Here is a 15,340-nt window from a genome sequence, read left to right on the forward strand (position 1 = left end):
AGGATGGTGACAGGGCACTGGTGTCAGCTGGCTTGTGACATAGGAGCAAACCTTGCCTTTTCTTCTTTTAGGTAAAAGTTAAATTTAAATTCTGTTTTCTTTCAGCAGCTCTGTGATCATCTGTCTGAGACACACCTTTTTGTGGAGACCATTGGTCCAGATAATATGTAGAAATGAAATTAATTGTTGGGTTGAATTCCAACCCTTTTCTTCACATCTTTTACTAAACTCACTGTTTTTCTAAAAATTTTATTTGTGAGGGAGAAAGAGAGCACCCCTCTTCTGTTTTACTCCCCAGATGCCCACAATGGCCCAGGTGGGACTGGAGCCAGGAGTCAGGAACTCGGTCGAGGTCTCCTGTATGGGTGGCAGGAACCTAAATACTTGAGCCATCACCTGCTGCCTCCCATGGGGTGCAATAACAGGAAGCTGGTTTGGAAACAGAGCCAGGATTCAAATCCAGGCCCTCTGGTATGGTATGCAGGCATCCCCAGTGTGGCCTAATTATTGTGCCAAACACATGCCCCATAGTCAGGTTTTTGTATCACTGTATCGATTTTCTTTCTTTCTTTTGTAAGATTTATTTACTTATTTGAAAGGCAGAATTACAAAGAGAGGGAGAGACAAAGAGAAAGAGAGATCTTCCATCCACTGGTTTACTCCCGGAATGGCTACAATGGTCAGGACTGGCCCAATCCAAAGCCAGGAGCCAGGAGCTTCCACTGGGCCTCCCATGTGGGTGGCAGAGGCCCAAGTACTTGGCTCATCTTCCATTGGTTTCCCAGGCGCATTAGCAGGGAGCCTGATTGGAAGTGGAGCAGCCAGGACTCGGACTGGTGCCCATATGAAATGCCAGTGCTGTGGGCGGCAATTTAACCTGCTTAGCCACAACAGCAACCCCCAACTATATTGGTGTTCTTTCTCTGTTTTGCCAGTTAAATGAAGAGGCAGTAAGAGGAGAGCTTGGGGTCTGATGTCAGGTTTCCTGAATTAAAATCCCAGCTCTGACATTTTCTAGCTATAAGCCGCAGAAAAGTTCCAGCCTCGGCTTTCTCGTTTAAAGCAGAAGATAGGGATGTGAGTTGTGGTGCAGCAGGTTAAGCTGTCACCTGGGGCTCCTGCATCCTATAACAGTATCTGGCTTGGGTCCTGGCTACTGCATGCTTCCTGTCTGATTTCCAGGTAAAGTGCCTGGGAGGCAGCAGGTGATGGCCCCAGTATTTGGATTCCTGCCACCTACAAAGGAGATCTGGATTGAGTTCTAGGCTTCTGGCTTCAGCCTGACCCATCCACCTGTTGCGGACATTTGGAGAATGAACCAGTGGATGGAAGATACATACCTCTGTTTCTGTCACTCTGCCTTTCAAATGAATAAATCTTTTAAAAAATTATAATAGTCAGGGCCGGTGCTGTGGCATAGCGGGTTAATTCTCCACCTGCAGTGCTGGCATCCCATATGGGCACTGGTTCTAGTCCTGGCTGCTCCTCTTCCCATCCAGCTCTCTGCTGTGGCCTGGGAAAGCAGTGGAAGATGGCCCAGGCGCTTGGGGCCTTGCACCCGTGTGAGAGACCCAGAAGAAGCTCCTGGCTCCTGACTTTGGATCACTGCAGCTCCGGCCGTTGCGGCCATTTGGGGAATGAACCAGCGGATGGAAGACCCCCTCCCCCGCCTCTCCTTCTCTCTGTGTAACTGAGTAACTGAGTCTCAAATAAATCTTTTTTTTTTTTTTTTTTTTTTTGACAGGCAGAGTGGACAGTGAGAAAGAGAGACAGAGAGAAAGGTCTTCCTTTGCTGTTGGTTCACCCTCCAATGGCCGCCGCGGCCTGTGCGCTGCGGCTGGCGCACCGCGCTGATCCGAAGGCAGGAGCCAGGTGCTTCTCCTGGTCTCCCATGCGGGTGCAGCGCCCAAGCACCTGGGCCATCCTCCTCTGCACTCCCTGGCCACAGCAGAGGGCTGGCCTGGAAGAGGGGCAACCAGGACAGAATCCGGCGCTCCGACCAGGACTAGAACCCGGTGTGCTGGCGCCGCTAGGTGGAGGATTAGCCTATTGAGCCACGGCGCCGGCCTCAAATAAATAAATCTTTTAAAAAATTGTAATAGTTAATATCTACTTTATAAGGTTGTCGTGAAAGTTAAAATAGTTTAAAGCAATTTGAACACCATAAGCACTTCATATGTATTTGTAAAATATAATTATTTATAAATAAATAATTTGCATTCCTTTCCTACCCAGTTTTCCATGTCATTATTTCATTGTATTACTCTCATAAGGTAACACCATATATCTAGACTTCTTTTTATTCAATTTGAGAATCTCCCATTTTTTTCCAAAGATTTATTTTTTTTTATTTGAAAGGCAGAATTACAGAGAAACAAAGAGAGGTCTTCCTCTCTGCTGGTTTACTCCCCAAATGGCCACAACAGCCAGGGCTGGGCCAGGCTGAAGCCAGAGCCAGGAGCTTCTTCCTGGTCTCCCATGTGGGTGCAGGGGCCCACTGCTTTCCCACGCACATTAGCAGGGAATGGATGGGAAGGAGAGAGGTTTGAACCAGCTCCCATATGGGATGCCAGCACTGCAGACAGTGGCTTAGCTTGCTACACCACACTGCCAGCCCCAAGAATCTCCATCTTTTAACGTGGAAGTTCAATTCATTTATATTATAAAGTATTTTAATTAAAAGATTTATTTACTTGAAAGGCAGAGCGACAGAGAGACAGAGACAGATCTTCCATGCACTGATTCACCCCCACATTGCCACAGACTGATGCTAGGAAACAGGATGTCTGTCCAGGTCTCCCACATTGGTGGCTGGGACCCAAGTACTTGGGCTAATGGTGCCTTCTCAGACACATTAGCAGGGAACTGGACTGGGGGCAGAGCACCCAGGACCCCACTCCATTATGGGATGCGAGCATCGCAAGCTCCAGGTAAGCCCACTGTGCCGTGTCAGCCCCCAGGTTTCCACTTTCGTAGCTGCCAGTTGACTACCATCGTGTGTTTAAACTGCTGCCTGGCGTTCCCATTGCACATGCTTACAGTTTTTGCTATTGCAAATAGTGCTGTAAAAGATACCTTTGTGACATAAGTTCTATCACATGTATGGGTCTATCTGTAGAGATGGGATTGCTGGGGAGAATATATACATTCGTAATTTTGCTAGCTGATGCCGAATTGCTTTGCCTAGGAATCTGGTACACCCCTGTGCGATGCAGCTTGGCACTATCTAGCAAAATTGCTCTTTGCCAGTCTGTTAAATGGAAATTGGTATTTCAACGTGGATTTAATTTGCACTTAACGTTAACTGAGGTTTAGCATATTGAATTCTCTTTATTTCCTTTGCCTATTTTCAATTATGTTGTTGGTCTTTTCTGTATCTATTTGAGCAAGTGTTTTAAATATTAAAAAATCAGTCCTGGCCGGTGCCGTGGCTCACTAGGCTAATCCTCTGCCTGCGGCGCCAGCACCCCAGGTTCTAGTCCCGGTCGGGGCGCCAGATTCTGTCCCGGTTGCTCCTCTTCCTGTCCAGCTCTCTGCTGTGGCCCGGGAGTGCAGTGGAGGATGGCCCAGGTGCTTGGGCCCTGCACCCCATGGGAGACCAGGAGAAGCACCTGGCTCCTGCCTTCGGATCAGCGCAGCACGCCGGCCCCAGCGGCCATTGCGAGGTGAACCAATGGAAAAGGAAGACCTTTCTCTCTGTCTCTCTCGCTGTCCACTCTGCCTGTCAAAAAAAAAAAAAAAAAAAAAAAATCCTGTGTTCTGTGATCTGAGCTGAAATGTATTACTTCTTTAAAAAAAAAAAAAAAAAAAAAGTCTAAGCCTGGGGACCAGCACTGTGGCTGTCCAGGTTAAACTGCAGCCTTCAATGCCACTGTCCCATCTGAGAGTGTTGGTTCCAGTCCCAGCTGCTCTGCTTCTGATCCAGCTCCCTGCTAATGCACCTGGGAAAGCAGTAGAAGATGAACCATGTGAGAGACCCTGATTGAGTTCTGGATCCTGGCCGTAGCCTGGCCCAGCTCTGGCTGTTGTGACCATTAGGAGAGTGAATCAGCGGATGAAAGGTCCCTCCCCCCCCCGCCCCACCTTTCAAATAAAGAAATCTTTAAAAATAAAGTCTAAGCTCTTCCTCTTAGGAGTCAAGAAAAATGGTGAAAACTGATCATTTGAATTATATCAAATGCTTACTCACATTTTCTTCTAAGTAGTAAAGCTACCTTTTCTAGTCACTGCTTATGTGCTGAACATATCCTTAACTTTTAAAAGCACTGCCTGGTAGATAATGTTATGCACATGCTGCAGTTGAAAAAAACTGGAGATCACTGAGATTCATTCAACAAGTCCTACTATATGCCAAGCAGGATATAGCAGCAAACAAAACAGACTGCGTCCTTCTTGCGGGCTTGCGTTCTAGGGTTGGGGGAAAGTCGTAAACCAGTAACATAAGGTTCTTTCTGATGGTGGTAATGCTATGAAGGGAATAGGCTGCAGTGGTGTGTCTGGTAAGGAATGGGGGATACTGTTAGAGTGGGGAGGGCTGGGCAGTCCCGTCTGAAAAAGTGAGGTTTGATCTGATGCCTAGAAGAAAAGACCTGGGAAATGGAACTGTTGGTTCGAAGAGTTCAGGCAAGAATGAGCTCGGTGTACCCTGGAGACAGAAAATCTGGCCAGGGCAATGGGGAAGTGTTCCGCGGGTTTTTGAAAGGGAGGGTGGCTTGATTTGTGTTAGGGTGGGCTAAGTGATCAATCATTAAATCTACTGGTTTCAGGCCCCTTTACATTTTTTAAAAAAGATATTTTTATTTTATTTGAAAGGCAGAGTTAGAGAGAGGAGAGGAGAGAGAGAGAGAACGAGCGAGCTTCCATTCCCTGGTTCACTCCCTGTAATGGCTGCGGTGGCTGGGGCTAGATCAGGAACTTGGAACTCCATCAGGGTCTCCCATGTGACTGACAGTGACCCCGGCAATGGAGCGACCCTCCACTGCTTTCTCAGGTTGCCTTAATGGGGAACTGGATCGGAAGTGGAACAGCCAAGACTCCAACTGGCACTCATGGGATGCCAGGTGTCGCAGGCTTAACCTGCTGCACCACCATGCTGCCCCCCACCTTTACATTTTTTTAAAAGATTTATTTTTATTTATTTGAAAGAGAGAGGTAGAGACACAGAGAGAGGTCTTCCATCCACTGGTTCAACTCCCCAGATGGCTGCAATGGCTGGAGCTGTGCCAATCCAAAGCCAGGAGCCTCCCCCGGGGTCTCCCACGTGGGTGCAGGGGCCCAAGGACTTGGGCCATCTTCTACAGCTATTGCAGGCCATAGCAGAGAGCTGGATCAGAAGAGGAGCAGCCTGGACTAGAACCAGCGCCCACGTGGGATGCTGGCGCCCCAGGCCAGGGCGTTAACCCACTGTGCCAGAGCATTACCCACCCCTCAAACTTTGCATTTTAAAAAACAAACAAACTGAGGATCCCAAACACCTTTTTTATGTGTCTGCTTCTCTTATTCTGCAGCAGATCACCCCACCACCACCAAGTTCAGTACCTTGAAGCCATACTAGTCATTTTCTTTGGGTTTCTGGGGGTCTGGGGCTGAGGGCAGTCTGGCTGGGCTCCCTGTGAAGTTGCAGCCATCTCTGGGTCCGGGGCTGAAGGAGCTGTGTGCAAGAAGACGCAATCACAGCAGTGGCAAATCGGTGCTGGCTTTCAGCAGGAAGCCTCCCCGCAGGTCTACTTGATCCTCACGTCGACTGCTGGCTTCCTCCAGAGCAGGATCCAAGACGCAGCAAAGCGGATGTTGGAATGTCTTTTATGACCTAGTCTCAGAAGTCGTGCACTATCATTTCTTGTTACTCTGTTGATTGATGGGTCTCTTTAATGTCGCAGGCACCACTGAGGCTGTTCTGGAGACTGGTTGCCACGGTATGGGTAGTTTTTTGTTTGTTTGTTTGTTTGTTTTTAATGTTTATTTGAAAGGCAGAGTGAGAGTGAGAGCAAGAGAGAGTGAGAGAGAAAGAGCGAGAGCACTTCCATGGACTGGTTTACTCTCTAATGCCTGCAACAGCCAGGGCTGGTCAGAGCAAAGCCGGAACCCAGAACTCAGTCTGGGCAGAGACCCAGATACTGGAGCCACCCATCATCTCTGCCTCCCATGTTAGCAGGAAGCTGATCTGAAGTGCGGTAGCTGGAACTTGAGCCAGACCCTCTGATTTGAATGTGGGCATCCCAAGCAAGGGTTTAACCCACCACACAATGCCTACCGCCGGTATGGGTAATTTTTTTTAAAGATATATTTATTTATTTGAAAGGCAAAATTACAGAGAGGAAAAGGTAGAGAAAGAAAGAGAGAGGCCTTCCATCTACTGGCTCTCTTTCATCCAGTGATTCACTCCCCAGTTTGCTGCAATGGCCAGAGCTGCGCCAATCCAAAGCCAAGAGTCAGGAGCTTCTTCCAGGTCTCCCACACGGGTGCAGGGGCCCAAGAACTCGGGCCATTTTCCACTGTTTTCCCAGGCCATAGCAGAGAGCTGGATTGGAAGTGGAGTAGCCAAGACTCAAACTGGTGCCCATATGGGATGCCAGCACTGCAGGCAGCAGCTTTACCTGCTACACCACATCGCTGGCCCCATGGGTAATTTTTAATTTCCATTTATAAAAACAAATTTGTATAGGGGGTCGGCATTGTGGCACAACAGGTTAAACCACCACTCATGATGCTGGCATCCCAAAGCAGAGCACTGATTTTTAAGTCCCAGCTGCTCCACTTCCAATCCAGTTTCCTACTAATGTGCCTGGGAAGGCAACACAAGATGGCCCAAGAACTTGGACTACTGCCTTGTGGGAGACGGCTTCAGCCTGGCCCAGCCCCAACAAAAGCCATTTGTGGGGTGAACCTGTGGATGGAAATCTATCTCTCCTCTCTCTGTCACTCTGCCTTTCAAATGAAAAAAAAGTCATAAGATTTTTTATATATAGCACATACCCATATTTGTATATAAATATGTTTAAAAGATAAAATATTTGTTGGTGTTTACCATATTAGAAATTAAAACAGAATAATTTAAAATACTATCTTGCGGGCTGGCACCGCGGCTCACTAGGCTAATCCTCCGCCTTGTGGCGCCAGCACACCGGGTTCTAGTCCCGGTCGGGGTGCCGGATTCTGTCCTGGTTGCCCCTCTTCCAGGCCAGCTCTCTGCTGTGGCCAGGGAGTGCAGTGGAGGATGGCCCAAGTGCTTGGGCCCTGCACCCCATGGGAGACCAGGATAAGTACCTGGCTCCTGCCATCGGATCAGCGCGGTGCGCCGGCCGCAGCGCACCAGCCACAGCGGCCATTGGAGGGTGAACCAACGGCAAAGGAAGACCTTTCTCTCTGTCTCTCTCTCTCTCACTGTCCACTCTGCCTGTCAAACAAAAACAAACAAAAAAATACTATCTTGTTATATTTCAAATGAGCCCACAAGTGTGTTACCATAAATTTAGTGAAAATAAATTTTGCAAAACAAAGATAATTAGAAGAATGGCATTGTTAGGAGTTCTGCAAGTCTCTTTAATATTTGGTTTAACAGCAGATGGTAGCATTGTCATTTCTGCTTCTTTGTATTCCACTGGACACTCAAGAGAGAATGAGAGTGAAATAGAAAATAATTCCTTAGTATTATTTTTAATACTAAGTTTTAACCTCGTGGAATCTTCAACAGGGGTTGGAGGGTAGTGGTAGAACTAGACCACACTTTGGGGACTTCGAGTTAGATTCTAATATGGTAACGAATGGTCCCCAAATCTGAGTAGCTTACAACAAATCCTTTATGGGCTGCCCGTGGTTCTCACGAAGGAATCCAAGCTGACATGGCAGCTTCTGGCTGGGCCATCGTGATGGGGAAAGGAACACAAACCATTGCGGCTCCTAAGTCTTCTGGGTGGCAGTGATGTGGCAGCGTTTTCCTCTTTTCACGAACGAGGTGAGTCAAATGGCCATGCTTCAGTTCATCAGGGCTGCGGGGACAGGCCCCAGCAGAAGGAATACCAAGTACCTGTGCTATACACATTTCTGTGGGGTTCTAAAAATACCACTCTGGGGGCAGGCATTTGGCCTACTGGTTGAGGCACTGCTTGGGGGATTGGCACTGAGGTGCAGTGGGTTAAGCTGCTGGCCTGCAACACCACCATTCCTGATCAGAACACTGGTTCCAGGTCTGGCTGCTCCACTTCTGATCCAGCTCCCTGCTGATACACCTGGGAAAGCAGCGGAAGATGGCCCAAGGGGGAGACCCAGATGGAGTGCCTGTGAACTCTGGCCACTACGGCCATTTGGAGAGTGAACCGACAGATGAAACATCCCTTCCTCTCTGTCTCTCCCCCCTCTCTTTGTTACTCTGCCTTTGAAATAAATAAAATAAATTGTAAAAAAAAAAAAAAAGGCGAAGTTCTTGCATTGGAGTCCTGGCTGTGCCCCTGATTCCAGGTCCTGCTAGTGTACACCTGGGAACCAGCAGGTAATGACTCGAATAGTTTGGTCCATGCCACTCGTGGGAGATTTGGTTTGGGTTTTTGGCTCTAGGCTTTGGCTTGACCCAGGTCTGGCAGTTGTATTTGGGGAATAAACCAGCTGAAGCAAGCTCTCTTTTTGGTTCTGTCTCTGAAATAAAAATGAATACTAAAACAATCTCGGTCTGGTTCCTGCATGGAGAGTGTGTTACACTGAGGGAGAGGTCGTGTTAGGAATTGACTACAGTACTTTGGGCAAGAAACGGCCATGGCTTGAGCTGGGGTAGTGATAGTGATCTGATTCAAGATGTAGTTTGGGGGCCAAGTTAGAAGGATTTGTCCCTGGAGTGGTGCAGCACCCACAGGAAACTTCCACAGGTAGCTAGCTTCTTGGTTTGAGCAATGGATGGATGGCGCTTAAGTTTAATGTGACGGGAAGACCGGAAGGTGGGACGAATGCCCTATTTTGTGGATGTTAAGCATGCGGCCCCATTAGACATCCAAGTTGAAATGTCCAGCAGCCACCGGGATATGCAGGTTTGGAGATGTGGAGAGGTCAGAGCTAGGGATAGATAGGACGACATTAGCATGGAGCGGAATTGTAAAGGGGCACCTGGCTGAGATTCTCCCTAGGGAGATAAGGAAGAGGGCCAAGGGTCCGGACACGGGCAGACGCCAACGTTTGTAGGTGAACGGTTCCTCTGGGTTCAGCAGAGATGGGGCGGAGGAGCTGGCCAGTTAGGTAAGTCGCAAACGGATGGGGTACTGAGTCATGGAAACAGAGCCGAGAGTTTCAAAGATGAACGGACTGTCCGTGTTCTGGAAGGCGCCTGTGGCGAGGATCGCGTGTGCCCGCAGTATTCGGGAACAAGACTGGTCAAGGGCGGCCTCAGTGAAGTTAGGCTCCAAGTCCAACTGGATGGGTGAAGAAAACATGGAAGTGGGGAGTGGAGACGCCTCTTCTACCAAGATTTCTGACGGGTAAGGGGACAGTGATGGGTACATGGACGCTGTACGTGAACTGTGAATGCTCTGTGTCAGGCTCGTGTTGATGTTGGTTATTCCAACTGCTAAGAATTTCGGACCACCTGGGGGTGAAGAAGAGCGAAGATGCCTCTACCAGGCTCCAGGTGCGGACGGTCCGTTAAGGACCACGGCCCTCCCGCCAATGAAAGGCCGAAAAGCGAGGAGCTGGCCAGAGAAGGCGGAGCCGAAAGCCAGGACGCGAGGGGCGTGGGCGGAGGATTGCTGGGTTAACATTGTCCTCCCCCGGACGCCGTAGTGCCGATCTCGCGGCTGTTACTTTGTCTTAGGGGCGGAGCCCGCAGGAAATTTAAACCGAAGCCGCGGCCGAGGGCGCCCAGAGAATGGTTTCGTAGTCGCACGGTAACAGCCTGGACTCGGGAGTCTGGGAGAGCTCCTGCAGCCGCGAGTGTAAGACGGAGGCCCTGAGGCGGGAGTACGGAGGCCGGGAAGGAGGCGAGCGCTCGATGAGCGAGCCGGGACAGGGTACGGATGCCGGGAAGGGGAGAACGGTGGAAGAAAGGCGGAAGGGGTCGTTACAGTGGTGCAGAGGTGGGGACTGCGGAGCGGGTAGGTGAGGAAGCTGAGCAGGGTCCTGGCCCGCGAAGGGGGTCGCAGGAGCTGAGGGAGGGGAGCCCGAGAAGGGGGCGGAGGGGCAAGGCCCTGGCACGGAGCGTGGGCGCCGGGCTGGGACGCGGGGTCGGCGTGGACCCGACCGGGCGCCGCGGTGGGGGTCGTGCGGGGCGGGAGGCCGGGCAGGTGGTCGAGCTGCTGTTTGGTCTTCCTCAGGCGACGGTTACCTCGGGCTGCGGAGTTCCATGGCTGAGACTCGGCTCCGGGCTGCAGACCTAGGTGGGTAAGAGGTCCGGGTCGGGCGCCTGCGCCGGGGAACGGGAGCGCTTCCCGAGCTAAGTCCTTAGCGGATCCGAGGGACGTCAGGGACCTGTCAGGGCTTCGTGGCGCGGGTCGAACCGGAGGCGGAGGCGGTAACTCGGTACGCCCCTTCGTGCGATCCTGCCCGTGGGACGGTTAGGGTTTCGGAGCAGCTGCGCCGCCGGACCCGACCCGTGCCCGCGCGCCGTGCTCGGTGCTCCTCCCTCCTCGGCCTCGGCGTCCTCGTGGTTTGGTTGTGTGCTCCTAGTGCATGCGCTGTTGGTGCCCTCCAAGCAGCAGTGCGTTTTGCCAAGTTCGTTCAGCCTGCCTACAGAACTTTGTCCGAGAGTATTTTCCGAAGCGGGCTTCCTGGGTGCACGGCTGAGGCTCGTGCGCCTGAGAATGTTTGTTCTTGTGTTACGATCCTTGAGTCGAGAGGTTTTTCTTAAACGCACTGAAAAGTTGTCGTATTTTCTTCTTGCACAAAAGTAGATGCTTCTGAGAATTGTTGTTAATCTGATTCTTGTTCCTTTTAAAATAGCCTGCTTTTCTGTTTAGAGGATTTTAGAGTAGACTTCTTACTTTTGTGTTTACTATTCACTACGACGTGATTATGTGTGGGTTTTAGAGAGGTTTTATTTTTGCTTTGATTAGTTTTGTGCCTGCCTCTTTTACAGGCCAAAGTCTATAACAAAAAAAAAAAAAAAAAAAAAAAAACAGAGGGCGTGGGAATTGTTCCTCCCTGGGTGCTGAGCTGTTTCTTCCGTAGCTGACATTCTTATTTCTTTTTGAAAACATTTTATTTATTTGAAAGGCAAAAAGACAGATTTCCCAGTCTCCCAGGTGGGTGGCAGGGACTCAGCCACTTGAACCATCACCTGCTGCCTCCCAGGGTGCGCCTTAGCAGGAAGCCCGTGAAACCCAGACACTGACATGGAGTGTGGGTGTCCCCAGCAGTAGCTTAACTGCGACATCACAGCACCTGCCCTTCCTGCTCCATTCTGGGTTTTTTTATTTTTATTTTTTATTTTTTTACTTAAGACTTATTTGTTTGAAAGGCAGAGCAACAGAGAGAGATCTTAACCCACTGCACCACACTGCCACTTACTGCAAACCCCGTTCTCAATCGCATGCTTGTGTTGTTTTGAATTTTATTTATTGACCTTCTATGATGCGAGATAAAGGTGTTTTCTGCCCCCCACCCGCACCCAACTCCTCTGTACCACATCAAACACACACACATGCCCCTCTTCTCACCTTACTCCCCTCCCATCCCCAGCCCCACCCTGGATATATAGTAATTTCATTTAGTAATTTTGTATCTAGCTTGTACAAAGGTTATTCAAGGTGGAACCATGCAATGAACTGGGAATTTTGACTTGTTTTCTACACGTGGGTAGCTACTTTATGTCCAAACTCGGCCACAAGTGTAAACCTCTCACAGGGCTCATCAGAGGCTGTATGGTTTCTTCTGTCAGTCTTTGTTGGAGACATACCTCCTGGACACTTTTTGTTGTTGTTGTTTTTAATTAATTTATTTATTTGAAAGAGTCAGAGAGGGCCAGCGCCACAGCTCACTAGGTTAATCCTCCGCCTTGTGGCGCCGGCACACCGGGTTCTAGTCCCGGTCGGGGCACCGGATTCTATCCTGGTTGCCCCTCTGCCAGGCCAGCTCTCTGCTGTGGCCAGGGAGTGCAGTGGAGGATGGCCCAGGTGCTTGGGCCCTGCACCCCATGGGAGACCAGGAGAAGCACCTGGCTCCTGCCATCGGATCAGCGCGGTGCGCCGGCCACAGCGCGCTGGCCGTGGCGGCCATTGGAGGGTGAACCAACGGCAAAGGAAGACCTTTCTCTCTGTCTCTCTCCCTCACTGTCCACTCTGCCTGTCAAAAAAAAAAAAAAAAAAAAAGTTAGAGAGGGGGAAACAGAGAGGTCTTCCATCTGCTGGTTCACTCCCCAGATAGCCACTGCCAGGGTTGGGGCAGGCTGAAGCTAGGAGCCAGGAGCTTCATCTCGTCTCCCACATGGGTGGCAGGGACCCAAACACTTGATCAGAGCTCATGGAGCTGCGAGTGTAAGACGGAGGCCCTGAGGCGGGAGTATGGAGGCCCGGAAGGAGGCGAGTGCTCGATGAGCTGGGACAGGGTACGGATGCCGGGAAGGGGAGAACGGTGGAAGAAGAAAGGCGGGAGGGGTCGTTACCGTGGTGGAGAGGTAGGGACTGAGGAGCAGGGGCCAGCGCTGTGGCGTAGCAGGTGAAGCCACCATCCACAGTGCTGGCATCCCATATGGGTGCCAGTTCAAGTCCTGGTGGCTCCATATCCAATCCAGCTCCCTGATTATGGCCTGGGAGAGCAGTAGAAGATGGCCCCTGCACCCATGTGGGAGACTCTGAAGAAGCTCCTGGCTTCTGGCTTCAGATCCGCCCCACTCCAGCCATTGCAGCTCCCTGATTATGGCCTGGGAGAGCAGTAGAAGATGGGCCCCTGCACCCATGTGGGAGACTCTGAAGAAGCTCCTGGCTTCTGGCTTCAGATCCGCCCCACTCCAGCCATTGCAGCCTTTTGGGGAGTGAAGCAGCGGATAGAAGACCTCTGTCTTTCTTCCTCTGCCTCTCTAACTCTGCCTTTGGCATGGAGCAGCAGGGGCCAGCACTGTGGTGTAACTGGCTAAACCTCTGCCTGCAGCTTCCACATCCCATATGGGTGCTGGTCATGTCCTGACTGCTCCTCTTCTGATCCAGCTCTCTGCTCATAGCCTGAGAAAGCAGCAGGAGATGGCCCTAGTGCTTGGACCCCTGTACCCACTTGGGAGACTCTGAGGAAGCTCCTGATTCATGGCTTCAGATTGGCTCAGCTCTGGCTAATGAGTTGTAATGCTGGCATCTCAGGCCGCGGCTTTACCTGCTATACCACAGGGCTGGCCCCATGTCTCAGTTCTCCATTCTGGTCTAGACGTGCACTAGACCTGTTGCACTGATTTTATCCTAGGATCTCCCTTATCCCCTGGAATTCCCTTTGCCTCTTTCTTATGTTGGGTTCCTTATAGTCTAAATTCTGTATTTTCTTCTCTCTCATTTTACTTCCTCAGTCTAATAGAGCACGTCCTTTAGTATGGCTTCCTGAGAAAGAGTACGTGAAAAGTGAAATGTTTGAGACATCACAGGTCTGACAATTCTCTTGTTGTTGTTAAACAGATATTATATATCGTATTGCTTATTGAGTGGCAGAGAGAGTGTATGTGTGCTCCCTTCTGCTGGTTTGCTCCGCAAATGCCAAAAAGTGAATGGGCTGGGCCAGACTGAAGCTGGGAGCCCGGAACACCATCCAGGGGTTCCACATGGGTGTTGGGGACCCAGTTACTTAAGCCGTCACTGCTGCCTCCCCAGGTCAGCATCAGCAGGAAGCTGGAGTCATAGCCTAGGAATGAACCCAGGTACTAATGTGTGACACTCCTGTCTTTTTTATTTTTCTTAATTTTTATATAAGATTTATTTATTTGAAAGTTAGAGAGAAGGAAAGAGAAAGAGGGGGGATCTTCCATCTACTGGTTCACTCCCAAAATGGCCACAACCATCAGGGCTGAGCCAGGCCAAAGCCAGGAGCTTCATTCTGGTCTCCCACATGGGTGCAGGGGCCCAAGTGCTTGGGCCATCCTCTTCTGCTTTTCCCAGGCCGTTATCGGGAGCTGGATCGGAAGTGGAGCAGCAGGGACGTGAATCAGCAGCCGTATGGGATCCCAGTATGCCAGGCAGCAGCTTTACCTGCTACCCCACAATGCCGGCCCCTGCCGTAAATGTTTCTATCATGCTACTGGACACCGCAGGCTTGGACAGCTCTGTCTGAATCACCCCATCCCCACCTGACATCAGTGCTGTCCTACAAGCACAGTAGTGTTCTGTCATCTCTCATTTGTTACTTCCAGTCATGGTGAATCTTGTTAAACAGTTGATGATTGTTTAGATTTATACATATTTTTACCAATTACTTGGCTTCATTCAACCTCTCTATTTGGATTCAGTTTCTGTCTGTCTGAAGTACATCTATTAGGAGTCCTTTAGTAAGAATTATTGGCAATAAAATGTCTAGGGTTTTGTTTGAAAAGTTTTTTTTTTTTTTTTTTTTTTTAAGATTTATCATTTATTTAAAAGTCAGAATTACAGAGAGAGATCTTCAGACTGCTGACTCACTCCCCGGATGCCCAGGGCTGAGACAGGCAGAAGCCAGGACCAGGAGCTTCGTCCAGGTCTCCCTCATGAGTGGCAGGGACCGAACACCTGGACCATCTTCCACTGCTCACCCAGGCACTGGATGGGAAGTGGAGCAGCCAGGACACAAACCAGTGCCTGTATGGGGTGCCGGCCTCACAGTGGCTGCTTTACCCACTACACCACAGTGCTGGCCTCATTAGTTGGGTGTAAGATTCCAAGTTGAGGTTTTCTCAGTACCATGGTTGTACTCACCTCTGGTTTCAGTTGTTACTGTTGAAATGTCTGCTGGGGCTGATAGCTGTTACATCATAAGTAAAGTTTGGTGGGGGGCTGATAGTTGTTACATCTTAAGTAACTCTTGGTTGGGGGCTGATAGTTGTTACTCATAAGTAACCCTTGGTGGGTCCCCCCCCTTTTTTTTAAGATCACCACTGTCTTTGCTGTTGTTCAGATTCACTTTGATGTATCTAAATATGGGGTTCTTAAGTTTGTTTGTTTTTCTTTTTACTTTTTTTTTTTTTTTTTTTAAAGATTTAATGGGGCCAGCACTTTGGCACAGTTGGGTTAAGCTACTATCTATGACGCCAGCATTCCACGTTGGAGTGCCGGTTCAAGTCCCAACTGCTCCAGTTCTTAACCAGCTCTCTGCTATTGCCGGGAAAGCAGTGGAAGATGGCCCAAGTACTTGAGTCCCTGCCACGCTCTTGGGAGATTCAGCTGAGGTTTGGATTCCCAGTTTTGGCCTGGTGCCATCC

The 15,340-nt window shown here is 50.0% G+C and overlaps 1 protein-coding gene across 29 annotated transcripts in view; it reads left to right on the plus strand.

The window, feature by feature from the left end:
- Positions 1 to 15,340, plus strand: part of DBF4B (DBF4B-CDC7 kinase regulatory subunit) — a 46,846-nt gene that overhangs the window by 6,858 nt on the left and 24,648 nt on the right. For 14 of the 29 annotated variants that reach the window (XR_016223564.1, XR_016223566.1, XR_016223568.1 and 11 more), the window contains exons 2-5: positions 5,880 to 5,915; positions 7,828 to 7,954; positions 8,187 to 10,073; positions 10,293 to 10,355. The exons of 2 other annotated variants lie outside the window; for them this stretch is intronic. Coding sequence is in view for 16 of the 27 variants with exons in the window: in XM_089316912.1 (XP_089173038.1) it covers positions 9,971 to 10,073; positions 10,293 to 10,355 (166 nt within the window). In the remaining 11 variants the exon portion in view is untranslated. Of the gene's footprint in view, positions 1 to 5,879; positions 5,916 to 7,784; positions 7,955 to 8,172; positions 10,078 to 10,292; positions 10,356 to 13,465; positions 13,541 to 15,340 lie in introns of those variants that run through there. 13 more of the 29 variants (XR_016223572.1, XM_089316909.1, XM_070060569.2 and 10 more) reach the window with 11 other exon arrangements.

This window comes from Oryctolagus cuniculus, chromosome 17 (assembly GCF_051225735.1).
Source record: "Oryctolagus cuniculus isolate XC-2025 breed Fujian yellow rabbit chromosome 17, ASM5122573v1, whole genome shotgun sequence".
Lineage (NCBI taxonomy): Eukaryota > Metazoa > Chordata > Mammalia > Lagomorpha > Leporidae > Oryctolagus > Oryctolagus cuniculus.